General features: G+C 40.5%; 3 protein-coding genes across 7 annotated transcripts in view; 2 read left to right on the top strand and 1 right to left on the bottom strand.

The window, feature by feature from the left end:
• Positions 1–10,199, bottom strand: gnpnat1 (glucosamine-phosphate N-acetyltransferase 1). 3 transcript variants are annotated; one of them, XM_080730557.1, is made up of 6 exons: positions 10,186–10,199; positions 5,802–5,981; positions 5,069–5,131; positions 4,535–4,662; positions 4,075–4,136; positions 1–2,353 (listed from the first exon to the last, which is right to left on the bottom strand). In XM_080730557.1, the coding sequence occupies exons 2-6, from the start codon at positions 5,953–5,955 to the stop codon at positions 2,206–2,208; spliced, it is 555 nt and encodes a 184-aa protein (XP_080586683.1). In that variant the 5' UTR covers positions 5,956–5,981; positions 10,186–10,199; the 3' UTR covers positions 1–2,205. The 3 variants fall into 3 exon arrangements, with proteins under 3 accessions (XP_080586683.1, XP_080586682.1, XP_080586684.1); XM_080730556.1 differs by lacking the exon at positions 10,186–10,199 and adding an exon at positions 7,961–9,421; XM_080730558.1 differs by lacking the exon at positions 10,186–10,199 and adding an exon at positions 6,967–7,063.
• Positions 6,644–12,080, top strand: LOC308289033 (UDP-glucuronosyltransferase 2A3-like). Of its 3 annotated transcripts, XM_080730555.1 has the most exons (5): positions 6,644–6,710; positions 7,000–7,052; positions 9,438–9,494; positions 9,847–9,876; positions 10,194–12,080. In XM_080730555.1, the coding sequence occupies exon 5, from the start codon at positions 10,201–10,203 to the stop codon at positions 11,776–11,778; it is 1,578 nt and encodes a 525-aa protein (XP_080586681.1). In that variant the 5' UTR covers positions 6,644–6,710; positions 7,000–7,052; positions 9,438–9,494; positions 9,847–9,876; positions 10,194–10,200; the 3' UTR covers positions 11,779–12,080. The 3 variants fall into 3 exon arrangements, with proteins under 3 accessions (XP_080586681.1, XP_080586679.1, XP_080586680.1); XM_080730553.1 differs by having other exon boundaries at positions 9,438–9,876; XM_080730554.1 differs by having other exon boundaries at positions 6,709–6,790; positions 9,438–9,876.
• Positions 12,081–15,416: 3,336 nt separating this feature from the next.
• The window catches only part of zdhhc7 (zDHHC palmitoyltransferase 7), a 36,475-nt gene continuing 35,702 nt past the window's right edge, over positions 15,417–16,189 (top strand). The window contains exon 1 of the mRNA XM_080729783.1: positions 15,417–15,531. The gene's annotated coding sequence lies outside the window, so the exon portion shown is untranslated. The remainder of the gene's footprint in view (positions 15,532–16,189) is intronic.

Below are 16,189 nucleotides of genomic sequence, written 5' to 3'. Positions count from 1 at the left end.
AATGTTCATAATTGACAGTTTTATAAAATATACTTTTTGCTCAGAATAAACGGTATGGACTTGAAAGCAATTTTCCAGTCTTCTGTTGCCTTCATGAGTACCTTTAAGGTGGCTGACCAACTGGCTATAACCAACATGATTTGATCATTCTGAAAACTGATATTTGTAGGACAGAAACTACAATACACACTGAATTCACACCCAACCCGATCAGTTTGATAATTGCTTTTATACTTTCTGAAAATATTTTTTCCCCCATATCACTGTTGGCCAGAACACTCAAAAGTGGAGAAAAAAAATTGCATATCTACATAAGCTCACGTGTCGCATTCTCAGCTTTTGACTTCTGACATTTTTGCTATTCTTGAAAAACATTTCTAAACTAATTGTCTGCCTGCGATGACATATCCAAAATAGGGACGCCAGTCCCCAGTAGGTTTTATAAATATTTAAGCAATGAAAATATATAATATATATAACTATACCACACTGGGTGAGACGCTGCTACTGAGAGTACCTAACCGGACATGACAGCTGCTGGGGGATATACAAAGGAAGTCCTGCCCTACAGGCATGTTGAATGCCTTAGGTCATTACTAGGCTTTTCTCCTCTTGAGGAGAAAAGACTGAGTTTATCCTATATTCAAATCACCTTATGGGTCGGCGGACAGTGGACGTCACAAACATACATAACAAGCCCATATATGGAGATTTTTCAGGCAGCAAAGCGTCCTGAAAACGTACTGTGAGTCTGTGACATGCCCATATATGGAGACTGACGGACGGTGTATGTCACAAACATAACATGCCCATATATGGAGACTGGTGGACGGTTGATGTCACAAATGTAACATGCAGTGATGTCAGACACAACAGAAACTGTTGTATAACAATGCCGATTTGTGCATTTGTGCCCAAACTGTTGCATAGCAGCCCGAAACTCTAGTATCTATACAATAACCAGTAAGACTCCCTAATCGGGAGATAAGCGGCCGTCAGGTCGCAGCGTGATTTTAGGGTAAAATGTGTAGGAGCAGTGTCCAAAAATGTGTTTGAAAAAATCGGCCTGATGGTGGCGCTATATGGGACAGATCCATGTTGATGAGATGAGTGTAGACATACTGTGTACCAATTTGCGTGATTTTAGGGCAAAATCTGTAGGAGCAGTGTCCAAAAATGTGTTTGAAAAAATCAGCCTGATGGTGGCGCTATATGGGACAGATCCATGTTGATGACATGAGTGTAGACATACTGTGTAGCGATTTGTGTTAAATTAGGGCAAAATCTGTAGGAGTAGTGTCCAAAAATGTGTTTGAGGTTGGGTTGGGGTTTGGCAGGCCTGACGGTCGCAACAAACTACAGTATTTAACGAGAGCGTCTGACTAATTACATTGCATCCATCAGAGCACACGTTATTCCTTTCCACGTCCTGAAAGGTAATAGTTTTTGGACAAGGTTTCCACTCGACAGCGCAGGAAAATAAAACTTGCAATGGAAGATATTCTTTTCACTGGGAACATGACGTTTCTTTAGACGTTTACTTCCTTGAAACTAGAACTTAAAATAAATACCGTCATTGTGTCCACTGCAATGATTACATGTATAAGACCCTGCCAGATAGAAACACAAACAAAAAGTTTTTCCTATAATTCATACATAATTATACAGTCCACATAAAGCCCTGCCCCCCTGGGTACCAGAAGTACCAGTAGTAGGTCCCCTCCTTTTTACCCTCTACATCAAATATCGTAGTAAAAAAAAAAGAAAAATCTACAAACTCACAACGGGTCTCTTATCGACCCACTGTGAGCTTGCTGATAGTCTATTTTCACCAAATGTTGGCCTATCATGACATGCCCACAATAGGGACACTAGTGTTTGTGTGGTTAAGAACTGTTACTGACATTCATTTGTTCATAGGGTGGTATTGGAACTCCAACCTGGTGAGGTAGCCGTGGTTACCAAAGGGGTGGAGAGCGCTATTCAGTCGAGAAGACGACTCAAGCAACAGATTTATTAAGTCTCTCAGAGCCAGTAGGGCTGAAGAATGAGATGAGCATTCGGGAACCCATCCGCAGTTTCATTTCGCTTGAACTCTACAGGCAAAAAGTGTCCAAGAGCGGCATTCCTACACTCAAAGACACTTGTTAAATGCCAGTCCTCATCTCAAAGGGGTAACAGGGCTTTCTGAGTCCGTGTTCAACCTCAGTCGAAGAAGCGACACTGCATGTACGTCTCGTCTGAGGCGTTGTAGCCAAATTTCTGGTAGAAAGCCACGTTGTTGGGGGCACACTCCAGTGTGATTTTGTAACAATCCAACTTCTGACTGAGGAGAGTGAGGGTTGACACCAATCTACAGGAGAGAACATACATAAAATATAAGTAGCCAGTTTGGCGGAACATGCCTACTTTAGACAAGGTGGGTTTTAGGGTAAGGAAAATAGATTTTCAGACTTGGGTCTCTGTCTGGATGACATGGGGATAATAGTTGCCTGCTGTACAACTGTACTACAGAAGAATATATACAAGTTTAAAGTAAAAAAGAAAAAAAATATATATATCCCATTGTACAATGCACTTGCATTCATCTGCTGCTATTTTGACCTCATGTTGAATATCTGTGACTTTATTTGCTGATACCATTTCTTTTAACCATGCACCCTATGAATACATTCATATCTTACTCTACTCTTATCTGACCTGACCGTGTATGTATGTATTTCTCACTCTACTCATATTAGGATCTTATCTGGCACGTTGCCCTTCTTTCTATTGTTTCTATAGTTTTTCCCTTTCCCTTGTATGAAAAGAATAGTTCACCCACTTTCTTACACCTGTAAACCTGTGATGTAACAATAGTGGCGTTTCCATAAAGCTACTTTTTGCGCATTAACGGCTTATTCGCAAAATGTTTTTATGGAAACACTTCAAAATGCGAATAAACTTTCATTATCCGCAAAAAAGATTATCCGCTTGGGGGAGGAGGATTTTGAGGCTTAATCGAATAAACTAAATGCGCTTAAGTGAATGGAAACGGGTCAGACAATAAATGCGAATAAAATATGACGTTCTGGTCCATATCGTCCTCCTATAACACTTCCCCCCACCGCTTAATTAACGTCCATTGTATAGCGTTAGCCTACAAAACAAACCGGTTGTTACACACGGAGTGACCCTTCGTCATCACACCGTGTTGCGCGTGCCGAAAGTGGCCGTACAAGCTCACAGGAGCAGCTCGCATATCTGCGACACTGCAGGATGCAGTCTGCCCGGAGGACTCAACCGGGCGGCGGGGCGGCCGCCTCGGCTCGGGGACGCCCCTCGGGGCGCCCCGGTCCGGGGTCGCTTGCTCTGTGCTCCCGCCGGCCGCACTTTCTCCGCGGCGGTGCGCCGCGACTGGCACTGGGTCGGGAATCGGGATGCGTGTGCAGCGAGTCACAGCAGTGCACACACGTCTCTCGGTCTGAATTCAGCCCCATCCCAGCTCTGTGCACTGTGTGCAAGCCCGCGGGAAGTGTTTACAGCAGGTCGGTCAGACGGACCCAGGCAGGATCTCCCAAGAATCGCATTTCACCAGTTTAATGGAAACGGGCTAAATTCGCTTTGTCTTAAAGCGCATTTCTGATAATTCGCTTCCCTAATTCGAATAAGTTTATGGAAACGCCACTAATGGTTGGAAGGGATTCAATTAGGAATGGAGCCAGTAACAATATACTATAACGTGTGTTGAATTGCAGGAAACTATGATGGGGTCTATCCCACTGTGTGAGATGTATCGTACAGCTAAAACGGAATAAGGGCAGCTATCAATTTTCTTATCAATTATTCTATCGATTACATTTTTTGATTAATCAAGTAATCGAGAAGCAGGGTCATTTTTTTAATGTCTATATATATCAACCAATCGATGAACCACATAAGCGTTATTTTATACACAGTCATGCAAAAATTATGAAAATAGTGGATCTACAACCTTGTAGATTGGGTATTTTCACTATTTTGAACAACCTTTCAAGCAGTCAACCAAAAGAAGCTTTTCCTTTTCTGAATGAATGTCTGGGATCCTCAACTCACAGTTTCCCCAGCTGCTTCCCTCTGCAGACGTCGCTGACCACCACCTCCTCCACCCGGCCTCTCTGCAAGCCAAACACAGGACACTTTGATTTATCTAGAAGGGCCAATTCATTTTACAGACAGTAATAAGACGTAGTAAATGCCTACAATCAATCATTTCACACTGTACAGCAATAAATCACTAAAACCATATCACATTGTAGGTCAAGTAAAGAGTTATACTTGGTTATGGGCGAGCCGATAGCCGAATGGTTAGGGTGCATCGATACTGACAACAAGCCACTGTGACCTATAGTACCTACTGCTTCATTTGACTCCCAATGTTTTCTGTTAAAAATACATTTTCTAGTCATATCAGGAGTTCACAGTTTATTATTGGTTATATAATGGTGCACTACGTGTCTTCTGGGCCTACAGCCTTGGTCAGGATGTGATGTCAGGTTAGAGACTTTAACTGTACCTTAGCACAAGAATGGATGAATTTGTGTTCTGTGATCAGGGTGGCCGTGGCGACGATCTGTTCCAAGTTGGAGTCTTCTACTACGATCACGTAGTAGTCACCAGACTTCTTCATGTGCTCAAACTTCTCTGTGAAACAGCACACAGACAGGAAGGAGCCTTGTCAGTTCTCTACTGTCTCCAGCATTATAGTGTATTATCATTCCCACTGGTTCGCTCTTACGTCTTACTCAGGGTGGGATGTCACATCCTGTGTGTGTATGACATAAGAGCAAAATGGCTGCCATGGGAATATGGTTAAATGCCATCTCTTGAATACATTCACTTGATTTTGTTTTCTACAAAAACTAACACACACACACACAACAAACACCCCCTGTTATGTGTATAGACAGACATACAGACAGACAGACAGACAGACAGACAGACAGACAGACAGACAGACAGATACACTTATTTAACATTCCATCAAAAGTTTATTTCAAATGTAAATGACCATGATGATGAATGAAAATTCAGATTAAAAAGGACTTACTAATGAACTGCTCTGGTGTGACATCACCTGCCCGGGTGAGCTGGGATAAGACCTTAAAGAATCCTGGAAGAAAAAATAGCTTGGATGTTGGTATGGTACAGTAGCTCTCTGATTCACTAACTTTCCCCAAGTTAATATTTATTTGCCTGCGGACCCCAATCTGAAAGATTAGTGTTGTTAAAATGTTTCAAAAATATATATATATATTTTTTGAAAATAGCAGATCTACAAGCTCCCAACAAGGCGCTTTGCAATGTGTTGTGAGCTTGTAGATGAGCTATTTCCAAATAGCCGGTGTACTGTATATAGGGTTAAAGTGATTTTGATGCTAAGGTATATAAACTCATTTTGCTGGGGACCTCCTGGAACCACCTCAAGGACCCCTGGCCTGGACCCCACTTTGAGAACCTTTTGAACAATTCTATAACCCGTTTTTCTTAGCAATTATTCTATTGATAACCTTTCAGATTAATCAAATAATAGAGATTAAGCATGTTTGTTTCATAATTTGTGATTTTATGAATCAATGAATCGATCAGTTTGTTTAACTATGTATGCCCTGTTTAATAATTACAACAATACACACACAACGGTGTCACTCAAAAAGAGCTAAAATAGCAGATATACTGTACGATCGACTATCGACTATTTTTATATAAACTATTAAAATGATTTGTTCGATTAAATGTTGCACCCCTACAACACTAGTTCATGTGTGCGTTGTCTCTCTCACCCTTGTTGTAGTCTGCGGTGCAGAGGGGCCTGAGCACCAGGCCGGGGCCCGGGTCTGAGGGGGAGATGGCCGGGGAGAACGGGACGGAGTTGCTGCTCCAGTCCACATCCTGCAGCAGGGAGGGCTCAAAGAGCGGCGTGTCGTCCAGCAGCATTCCACTAGCTCAGCTTAAGAAACACACTGATGCACATGTACACAATTTAGGCATTTTAGCAGACATTCTTAATCCAGGGCGATTTACAATAAGCAAGGTAATACATCAATCAGTACATCAACATCAATACATCAAATGCATAGAAAATAGTAGGCTAGTCAAAGAGAAACATGGAAAGGACATCTAATATTGGTAAAGATTGGTGCCGCTGGGACTGGGAACAAGAATTGTTTGGACCCCTGGTCATCCTGACAAACTTGCTTGATTTAAATGTCCAAAGAGCAGAAAGTAACAAAAGACACATGAATTCAATTGAACTATGTTGTTTTCTTGTGGTTTCACAACTATGTTGCTTTGTTGTGGTATCACCAATCTCTTGTAACTGTGATTTCTGTCTACACATTTCTATCTACACAGACGCAGGGTTTGGTTTTATGTAAGTGTGCACTTTATATTGTTGTATTGTGGTGGTATATTGTTTTGTCTGAGGTTACATCTACTACGATATCCGTTTATTTTTTACATTTGTATATGTTAGGGACTAATTTGGGATCCTTGCTGACTTTGACCCTGTACACTTGAACTATCATACTGTAGTGTAGGGAGTAAGGGATTGTGTTTGATTTAGCTGCTCACACAGAACTTTGTCCTGGTAATGTGAATGCATGTAGACCCATTACAGAGTTGTCACCGAGCAGTACAACGGACGGACATTGACTGTTTTATAGACCTGTTACTTGGCAGACACATAATAGGTAAAGCTGGGTGGATACATACTAAAGCTGAGCGATATGACTTCAAATCAATATCACCCTTATTTAAAACTCGATTACAAGTAATGAAAGATTTTTTTCTCTTTAGTAAAAATAGCTGAGCTACTGGCTACCTGCAAGCTCACAATGTGTCATGTTGTGAGCTTGTTGATCAGCTAGTATGCACACCACCTTTGTACAACAAAGAATAATAGTGTTTAATCTGACTAATCATTCTAGTCGATTATTTAAAATATACCATGTTTTTGTGTCGATTCATTGATATATGAAGAAATAGAAGAAAGAAGAAAAAACCTGGCTTCATGGCGACAGAAGCAAACCAAGGCCTGTCTGCTCTGCACCACACACACACACACACACACACACACACACACACACACACACACACACACACACACACACACACACACACACAGTAACACAACTAGTATTGAGCAACCTGAACAGGATTTTGGTGACAACCACACCTCCTATTCAGGACCTGTAATATGATCCAGGCCTATACCCACACTATTATATCATTCATACCAAGAAGGCCAACATTTAATAATAGTCGTAGCTATAGCAATGTTTATGAAATGACAGATCAACAAGTGTGTGTATTTATTAATAAACGAGATTGGATTATCAAGCAAGAGTTATTATACTGTTACTCATTACTTCCTGGTGAGTCACGCATAATATAAAGTTACATCCCCTGAATAATGTAATCAATATGTAATTGTAGTTAACAAGTTAGTGTAAGTCCTCTGAAATGAAGGGCCATTCACACTGAGCACTATAACTATGAAATATAAAACTACTATTAAAAATCGAGTGGATGGCAGTGTTCAAACCAACTATTAAAAAATACAATGGTGAACAATATAGTTAATAGTTATCTTCATAGTTAGTGCTCATTGTGAATGGCACTTTATTCAGCTTTCAATTCATTTGTCCACCATGCCTGTGTATGTATGTATGTAATACAATGCTAATGTATTGTTGTTACAGTGCAGTAAAATAGATTACAACTTTGGGGAGACGTGCTGCGTCGCTGTCAGATATATCAGTTGAGTTCAGTTCTACAGGCTAATCTGCTATTTTCAGACAGGTCTAAAGCATTTCACCCTGCTTGCTAGCTAAAAAAAAAACTGGCTAAAGCTTAAGCTACCTTATAACTTAAAAACACTTTCCTCGCGTCTGAGTATAACGCCAAACGTCGTCAAGTTAAAGAGAATGGTTCTACTTACCGGTGAGAAATGAAGTAAGCAGGTTGCGGGTTGAATGGCGTTGTTGAAACAACGTGAGGCTCAGGCTGGCTGTTGGATCAGATGGGATGTGTTGTTAATTTGAAACTACATCATCATGAATGGTCATGAATACTTGCACTGTCTGACTCTGACTGAGCCTCCGCCGTGGCTTTACACTCGGGTCCATTCTTTTTGCAGTTTGCATATCTGGTTCTAGGGCGGATACGGAAACGCATGTGATTTATGTGTGTAGAAGGCCGGATACAGTAGGCGGGCTCTATGCCGGATCTGTAGCACTGAGCAGTAAACAGAAAGCCGGGCACGAGGAGTACTTGCTTATGGTATTTGTTTTCCCTTAGTTATTTTTGTAAGACATACACAGAAATATAAACTGCACGTGGTAGGCCTACAGTCGTAGCTAGCAATTAAGGGACTTATTCAGATGTAGTCACCTTCACACAGTTTAACACATTGTCTAAAACATACAAACATAAATCGATTATGATCGATTCATAATTATTATTAAATCAGACGTCATGGGCTCTAGCTCAGTGTCTTGAATATTATGCATATTTATATTAGCTGTGTTATAATTATAATATTATTATTATTATCATCATCGTTGTTGTTGTTGTTTGTGTTGGTGTTATTGTTATGTTGTTCTAGCACATTTTACACACTTCAGTTTTGTTACTTTAAAGGCAAAAAATACTCTATGTGGCACAAGCACTTTTGTATGACGTGGCAGAAATACCAAATAGGGGTGTGTGCGTCCCACTGACGTCAGTTTGTGACAGTCTCCCAGTTGACTCTTTTTTGCATGTTTCAGGAATGCACCAAAAACTCAAGTCTCCATGTCGTGAGTAATCAATAGGGAAAAAGTCATTTTGGGGGTGAACTAGTAGCCTGGGGCCAGCCAGCCTATATAGTCTATGCAGCTAACTAACATCCCCTCCTTGTTTTAACATGTGTGTGTGTGGATGTCTAGCTGCAGCTAGGGCTAGGCTCATATGGGACTGCCCTCGACTCTTAATTTGAAGCTTGAAGCTTCACGTTCACGCTTCAGTCTGATAATCAGGAATCTATTAATTGGCAGGTATTGTTATGGTGACATCTAGTGGTGGACAAACACAACACCAGTGCTTGATTCAAAGTAGGCTATGAGATAGGCCTACTTTACTGTACTACTCTACTCCTGTCTCCTCCTGGTCAAATACTGTACAAGTGAAACTTTTTTATTATTACAAATATAATATATTATATATATTTAATTAGGATTGCACCTTATTGTTACTCGTTTTTAATCATTATTCACCCTATCCTTTAACATTACTAATATTACAGCACTACTCTCACTAAAACATCTGTAGAGTTTACATAGTTTGGAATATATATATACACATTTTTGCTTATCAATAATATTGATGACACCTTGGTGGACATTTTCTCAATTCACTATGTTTTCGATTTTCTATAGGGGGAGGTCTTTTTCAGTCATCTTTTCCTGAGTAAGTGATCACAGCAGGACAATTTGGTGAGAGAAATGTGATGTTTTACACTGCATTCATGAATTTTCAGGGGTTAGCTGACATTTGTTGAGCCAAGTGTAGCCATAATCATTGTAGTTTTGTGTCCACAACTGTTCAAATTTGGGCACACTTTTTAGGCGGATTTTCCCCCTGGGGCGTAAGAGGTTGAAATAAGGGAGTATATATTTACATACATACATACATATTTGTCAGGCTTAATCTACTCCCCTTTGTCAGATTTGTTATCTGCTGAGTGTGTTTAACAACATGGCATTATTACAGTATGAAAGTCCAACCCAAGTTATATAAGTTCTAAACCGACTCTGATGTCTTTCTTTCCCGGGACCACTGGTGAAGAGAGAGCTAGCTACGGATTATCCATCAAAGGTAACATATTGGGTCCTATGGGGGTAATTTGTGTTAAAAATGGTCATGCTCTGTGAAATACAGTATGCTGCTGTTATTTTCTCTACTTTCATTGGTGCAAGCCATTGTTGTATAGAACTTAATCTTAATCTACCACTTGGTTTTCACTTTCTATAACCAAGATTCCTATATGTTTAAGTGCAACTTAAACAGTGCAAGTGTTATTTGTGTTATATGTTGTTTTTGATTTATTAAGATTGCTGTTTCAGACAAAAAAAAGACAAAAACATAGCCATGATCATCAAATTATCACTTACATCTTTTACATACTTTTACAGTGAAGAGATGCATTTCCACCTGGCCTGGATCGCTGTCCTCTTCCTCTGTTCAGCCGTTACTCATGGGGGTAAAGTCCTTGTTTTTCCTGTGGACGGCAGCCACTGGGTGAATATGAAGGTCATAGTTGAAGAGCTGCATGCAAGGGGCCACCAGGTTTCAGTCATGAGAGCAAATAACAGCTGGTACATTAAGGAAACCTCACCGTTCTACACTTCAATCACGATTGACGCTGCAAGTGGATTTGATGAGGACTTTGCCAGAATATTCGTGTCTAGACTTCTGGAGATCCAGAGGCAAGGAAAGTCTGCATGGACTCGTATCATGCTAGAAATGGAAGGAGCAGCAAAGGCTTCAGAGTTTCACCAGACCACTAGTAAAATGCTTGAGCATATTTTTGAAAACAAAGATCTGATGCAGTCTCTAAAGAATGCCAAATATGACCTGGTTCTGACTGACCCTGCTATGGCAGGCGGCACTATTCTTGCCCACTATCTTAGTTTACCACTAGTCTACAATGTGAGATGGACCACTCACAGTGAAGGCCATTCCACGATTGCACCGACTCCACTTTCTTATGTTCCGAATCCAATGATGGAGCTATCAGATAAAATGACCTTTCTGGAAAGAATAATCAACATATTGGCATCAGCCTTTGTGAAATTCCAATTAGCAAATTATATCAAACCACATTATGTAGGTCTGTTAGAAAAATACATTGGTTCCGATGTAGACTACTTGTCTCTGTTTCAAGCAGCAGACCTGTGGCTGATGAGAGTTGACTTTGTGTTTGAGTTCCCTCGCCCCACCATGCCTAATGTTATCTATATGGCAGGATTCCAGTGCAAACCTGCTAAACCTCTTCCTCAACACCTGGAGGACTTTGTCCAGAGTGCTGGGGAACATGGAGTCATCATCATGTCTTTGGGGACTCTAGTCGGAGAACTTCCCCATGACTTAACAGATGAGATAGCTGCAGCCTTTGCCCAACTGCCTCAGAAGGTCATCTGGAGGCATATAGGTGACAGGCCTGCTACTCTGGGGAACAACACTTTACTGGTGGACTGGATGCCACAGAATGACCTGCTGGGTCATGCTAAGACCAAAGCGTTTGTTGCGCATGGAGGAACAAATGGAGTTCAGGAAGCCATGTACCATGGAGTTCCTATTGTAGGACTCCCTTTGGTTTTTGATCAACCTGATAACCTCTTTAAAATGAAGGTACGAGGTGCAGCAAAGGTCATTGACATTTTTTCTATGAACAAAGACATATTTCTGCAAGGCATTGAGGAGGTTCTCCACGAGCCTTCCTACAGGATGAACATGCAGAGACTCTCCAGGTTGCACAGAGACACGCCAATGAAGCCGCTAGACAGCGCCATGTTCTGGATAGAGTTTGTTATGAGACACAAAGGTGCTGCTCACCTCCGCACACAGTCCTACAAAATGCCCTGGTACTCTTACCACTCTGTAGATGTCATGTTGTTCTTAATGGTATTATTCTTGGTTATACTGCTGACCTTTGCTGCCTTTGTCAAATGTTTATGTGCCAGGGTGTGTTCTAAAAGAAAAACTAAAAGTGACTAAATGTGGAACAGGCTTTGTTCCGATGACAATTAATCCTGAAGATTTGTATAATCTTGGCTACAAGTTGTCATGGGCTGTTTTATATGTATTCTTACCACTTACACAAGATGTGGCTCGCAACCCAGAGTGACATCCCCCTAATCAATTACCATTTTGTATTGAGGTGTAATTCAATTACTAGTTTAGCACTGCTTTGTCAGAAAGTGCTGTTCATTTCTTTATAGCATTGTGCATAATGTTGTGGCACCACTATGTTCTTGATTATTGTTGCTTTCATCAAATCATGTTGTGATTAAAATATATATCAAAAGTAATAATGGAGGCTATTTGATCTCTAGCCCTGTTTTACCTACTACGCTGTTTTTTTTATTAACAGCTACAGTTATTTGTTGTTTTCACTCTTTTCATCGTCATGCCTTGTTTATACATGAGGGTGTGTTGTAAACAAAATCTTACTGTTTTCCTTGGCAGCCTATGTTTATGATTTCCTTAAAATCATCCCTGTCACATTTATAGATATTTGTTGTATTCCGTCAGTTGCTAAGAACACTGAATAGACTAGTGTGAATCAAATTGTGACTTCCTAAGTTGGGTCTAATGCAAGGGTCTTCAACAGGGGGTCCGGGACCCCTAGGGGGTCCTCAGAGTTACTACAGGGGGTCCTCCAAATCTTTGTGAAATAGAAGCTTTTTTTCCCTCCTTTTTGATATTAACCACTTGAACCCTAGCGTCCATATTCTGAGAACTTTAGCCAACAATAGCAGATCTACAGGCGTTGAGAGCTTGTAGATCGGCTATTTTCGGCAAGAGGTTTGGTGTATAGGGAAAAAAAGAGCAGACCAAGTACAGAGTGAAAGTTCAAGTTTATTAAGTATTGACAGTACAAGTGGTTAAATATCTGAAAACACAAATTGACATGAATCAATCCATATACACTGATGATCGTGCTGTCAAACAATGAAACTATATGGAATCTATGAAAAGGTTGTGGGGGTCCCTGCTTCATCTCTCTCTCAACTAAGGGGTCCTTGGCCTGAAAACGTTGAACTCCCCTGGTCTAATGTTTAGGTGAAATCCACATTGGCTCACAACACATCCTAGTACGAGGTGTTTTCATAAAGAGGTGGTTAAAATGTATTCATTGGACAGGGTGCTTTAATCCCCTTAACACCGAGAGGTCCAAATTTGGAACATACCGTTTAATGGACAAATGTAGGCGAGGGAGAAAAGGAAGGCTGTCAATGCCTAGTGGCTCATTTTTGTCACATCTGGAAGCAGCAAGTGTTTTGGAGAAAATAATTACCGTACATGCATTTGAAAAAACATGAAGGGGAGAAAACAGCACAATGGATGTAGTCTCCCAGTGTGTGATTCACTGCTCAATTCTGATGTAAAGTGTGCTAAAATAAAAATACACACCAGCTAACTAGTTGACCTAACTACAGATATATTGAAGAAGATTACATCTGACTTCACAAATTGTCAGAGATATTAGGCAATGCCAAATTTGGCACACTAGTAACATGTGTGTGTCCTAGGCATCTATACATAACATTGTAACATTGTAATAGACTATGTACAATGGGTTTGAAGAGTAATTGTAAAATTTAAAGTGTGCTGACCAGAATAAATAATGGCATGCTAAATGCAACTTCTAAATACAATTTCTGACTTTTTTGTTTTTTAGAGAGAACTAAATTGATAAATGAATGTTTTACGGGCGACCGAGACCTCTTCAGAATGATTCCGATTAAAAAAAAAATATATATATATCATTAGAAATTAATTCAGGCAAAAAGGCGTTAAGCCATTGGTGAAGGAATCTAGAAGTCACTATTTTTCAAATTCTTCAAATTCACCCTTAAAAATAAATGAACACCCATCTCATTTGGGTGATAAATTAAAACGTTTTTTAAAAACTTGAATCACTTTTGTATGGAATTTTGTACTTGCTTTGTCATCCCTTGTTATAACTAATTAAAAAGATAGCTATAATTGCAACCGTAGGTCGCAGTTTACTATCAAGAACCGTCACAGCTTGTCCGTATACCGATACGTCCGTCCGGACAGGTACCACCTGACACTGTGGTTCCCCTGACACATCACTGTGACATGTGATGTCAGGCCTGTGATGTCACAATGATGTGTCGGGGAACCACAGTGTCAGGCGTGGTCTATGGATTTGCTGCTCTGACATCACTGTGATGTCATGGGAACAGAATGCCTTTTATGCCCATATATGGAGATCTCTGATGTCATCATTAAGCTCATATCTAAAAGGACTTCATATGGGAATGCCCATATATGGAGGAAGACAGCTCATATCTGTGTGGCTGGTTCAGACAGGGATCTCCATGTATGGGAATAAAAGGATTGTATGTTGTGATGTCATGGGAATTGGGAACCACTCTAACAGAATCTCTTTTATGCCCATATGGAGATCCCTGATGTCATCAATATTAAGCCCATATCTAACAGAACTTCATATGGGAATGCCCATATATGGAGGAAGACAGCCCATATCTGGCTGGTTCAGACAGGGATCTCCATGTATGGACATAAAAGGGATTATATGTATGATATCAGATGTGATAGACATCATAGGAATTTTACATGACAAATAACCAAGTAGGCCTAAGCTTGTTTATGGAGTCTCACAGCATCTCCATATACAGTACATGGATCTCCATATATGGGTACCAGGGTCTCCATATAGGCCTATGGGTAACTGATCCGATATACATCACTGGCCAGACGGCCAAGACATGGCGCGACCTCGCCCTTTAGGGCTAGGTCGCTTGTCACCCTGAGTCGTCTTACTATAGTATTATCATTTTCAATCTCATGGCATTTGAGGTATGTCTATAGGCCTACCTCATATATAGACACATTTTCTTTGAATAATATGCTAAACTGTATTAAACTGTCTTATAACTTCACCCTTTGATGTTTGTTTTTGTTTCACTTAATTAATAAACAAAACAAAGTTATTGCATTTTAATATAAAATACTGGTGTTTTACTGGTGTTACACCGAATAGACCTACATTTTGTTACTCTGAATTATGTATCATTACAGTCCACAAATGTTGATAAAATGTGATTTCTTCAGCAAGAACAATAATGATTCCATGAACTAGCTAATTTAAGTAGGCCTATTAGCTAATATCACTTTAAGTAATACATCTGTGTAATTAAGCATGCACATTTTCAACATCCTGTTGTTATTATGCATAGTTTTTTATAACTGAAAAATGGGTAGAAGAACACCTGAAACACTTGAATATTGAATTATATGATAGGTCCGTCTATACAGTACTACATTTGATAAATGCCCTTTGTTATAGCGGTTTAAAATGTTTTATTTTCACAGAATCAAAGGTTTCATGGCCATGATTCACAAGGATCCTGGATGGCTTGATAGGCTTAAAATAATTGTTATGCATATTTTTGTAAAAGTCTATGGGGGAAATGAATGGGAGTTTTTTTTGGCACCAGTAAACCACGCCCACTGCTATGCCCAAGAATACGTAGTACTTTTATTGTGAAGTCCACCAACCGGAAGTCACGTCGTAATTTGGGAGTGATTGACGGACGGGCGTGTTTTGGTGGTGCTCACTGCTCTGCTCAGATTGGACTGAAGAACACTGGTGGACACGGACTGGAGGCTGTACAGACGACAACATGAACCATTTATATTTATATATCAGTACAGAATATGGTCTCTCGTCACAATGAATAAAGACAGCTGAAGGTAAGTGAATGAATGTATTCCTTACAGTCAGAGGGTGTGTGTGTGTGTGTGTGTGTGTGTGTGTGTGTGTGTGTGTGTGTGTGTGTGTGTGTGTGTGTGTGTGTGTGTGTGTGTGTGTGTGTGTGTGTGTGTGCGCGCGCGCGCGTGTGTGTGTGTGTGTGTGTGTGTGTGTGTGTGTGTGTGTGTGTGTGTGTGTGTTACTGTGTTGTAACAACACTGTTGTTAGCAAGCTATTAGCGTCATCATCATGTCATGTTGTTGACTGGCTCAGAGCTGATCTGCTACATGCATGCATGAGCCGGTGAGGATACTAGGATTATTTAACACATAGGGATTCACTGACACTTATACATTACATGACAACGCTTTGTTAGCTTCGTAATGATGGGAAAAAAACAACAAAAATACACACGTGTGTGTGTGTGTGTGTGTGTGTGTGTGTGTGTGTGTGTGTGTGAGAGACAGACAGACAGACAGACAGAGGGGGAGGGAGAGAGGTTGTGTGTGTGTGTGTGTGTGTGTGTGTGTGTGTGTGTGTGTGTGTGTGTGTGTGTGTGTGTGTGTGTGTGTGTGTGTGTGTGTGTGTGTGTGTGTGTGTGTGTGTGTGAGAGAGAGATGCTCTCGCACAGTTGTTGTCACGACCTGCTTTTTTGCATCA

This window comes from Nannobrachium achirus (assembly GCF_963921795.1).
Source record: "Nannobrachium achirus genome assembly, chromosome: 7".
Taxonomy (NCBI): domain Eukaryota; kingdom Metazoa; phylum Chordata; class Actinopteri; order Myctophiformes; family Myctophidae; genus Nannobrachium; species Nannobrachium achirus.
The sequence above is the reverse complement of the archived record's forward strand: the minus strand, read 5'-3'. Positions and strand labels throughout refer to the sequence as shown.